This window comes from Eurypyga helias, unplaced genomic scaffold (assembly GCF_000690775.1).
Source record: "Eurypyga helias isolate BGI_N326 unplaced genomic scaffold, ASM69077v1 scaffold25500, whole genome shotgun sequence".
Lineage (NCBI taxonomy): Eukaryota > Metazoa > Chordata > Aves > Eurypygiformes > Eurypygidae > Eurypyga > Eurypyga helias.
Genome location: NW_010224168.1, coordinates 5,744 through 6,330, shown reverse-complemented (window position 1 = coordinate 6,330; position 587 = coordinate 5,744). Strand labels below are relative to the sequence as shown.

Below are 587 nucleotides of genomic sequence, written 5' to 3'. Positions count from 1 at the left end.
CGTTGGGTAGCTTATCGCCATCCCCCCGCCTCTGGGTTTCCCCAGGAGCGATTTCTTCCTCTAAACCCTTCCCAGATGGAAGTTTTGTGCCGTTACCAACAAGAGCGTTTCGCCAATCACAATAAACAGCTGGAGCCGCTCTAGGGCACCCCAAATTTCCCAGAACAAAAGCCTAGACGCAGAATAAATCGACACCGCAGAGGTGACCCTAATCTAAAATGTCACGCTCCCCACGTTCTCGCCTTGGCTGCACTTCTCACGTACCTCTGCTACGCCTAAATCGGATATTTTTAGTGTCCCGTTGGTTGTCAGCAGGAGGTTCCCTGGTTTTATATCCTTGTGGACAATCCCTTGGCTGTGCAAGTATTCCAAGCCGTCTATCAGCTGACAAAAGTACCTGCAGAAGGAGGCAGAGGGGAAATTGTCAGGGGCTGCCACGGGCGACGGCTGCATGAGGTGTGAGAACACAGGAAGGTGCTGCTACTGGAAACACGGCGACTTTTGATGAGGGACTGGAGAGTGAGTGACGGCGCTTCGCCTTCCGACCACGTCAGCTCCCTGCCCGAGCTCCGCAGCAGCGTGCCGAG

The 587-nt window shown here is 54.5% G+C and overlaps 1 protein-coding gene across 1 annotated transcript in view; it reads right to left on the bottom strand.

The window, feature by feature from the left end:
• The window catches only part of STK11 (serine/threonine kinase 11), a gene marked incomplete at both ends in the record, with an annotated part of 6,105 nt that overhangs the window by 992 nt on the left and 4,526 nt on the right, over window positions 1–587 (bottom strand). Inside the window, one exon of the mRNA XM_010160765.1 lies at window positions 265–397. Within this exon, the coding sequence (XP_010159067.1) occupies window positions 265–397 (133 nt within the window). The remainder of the gene's footprint in view (window positions 1–264; window positions 398–587) is intronic.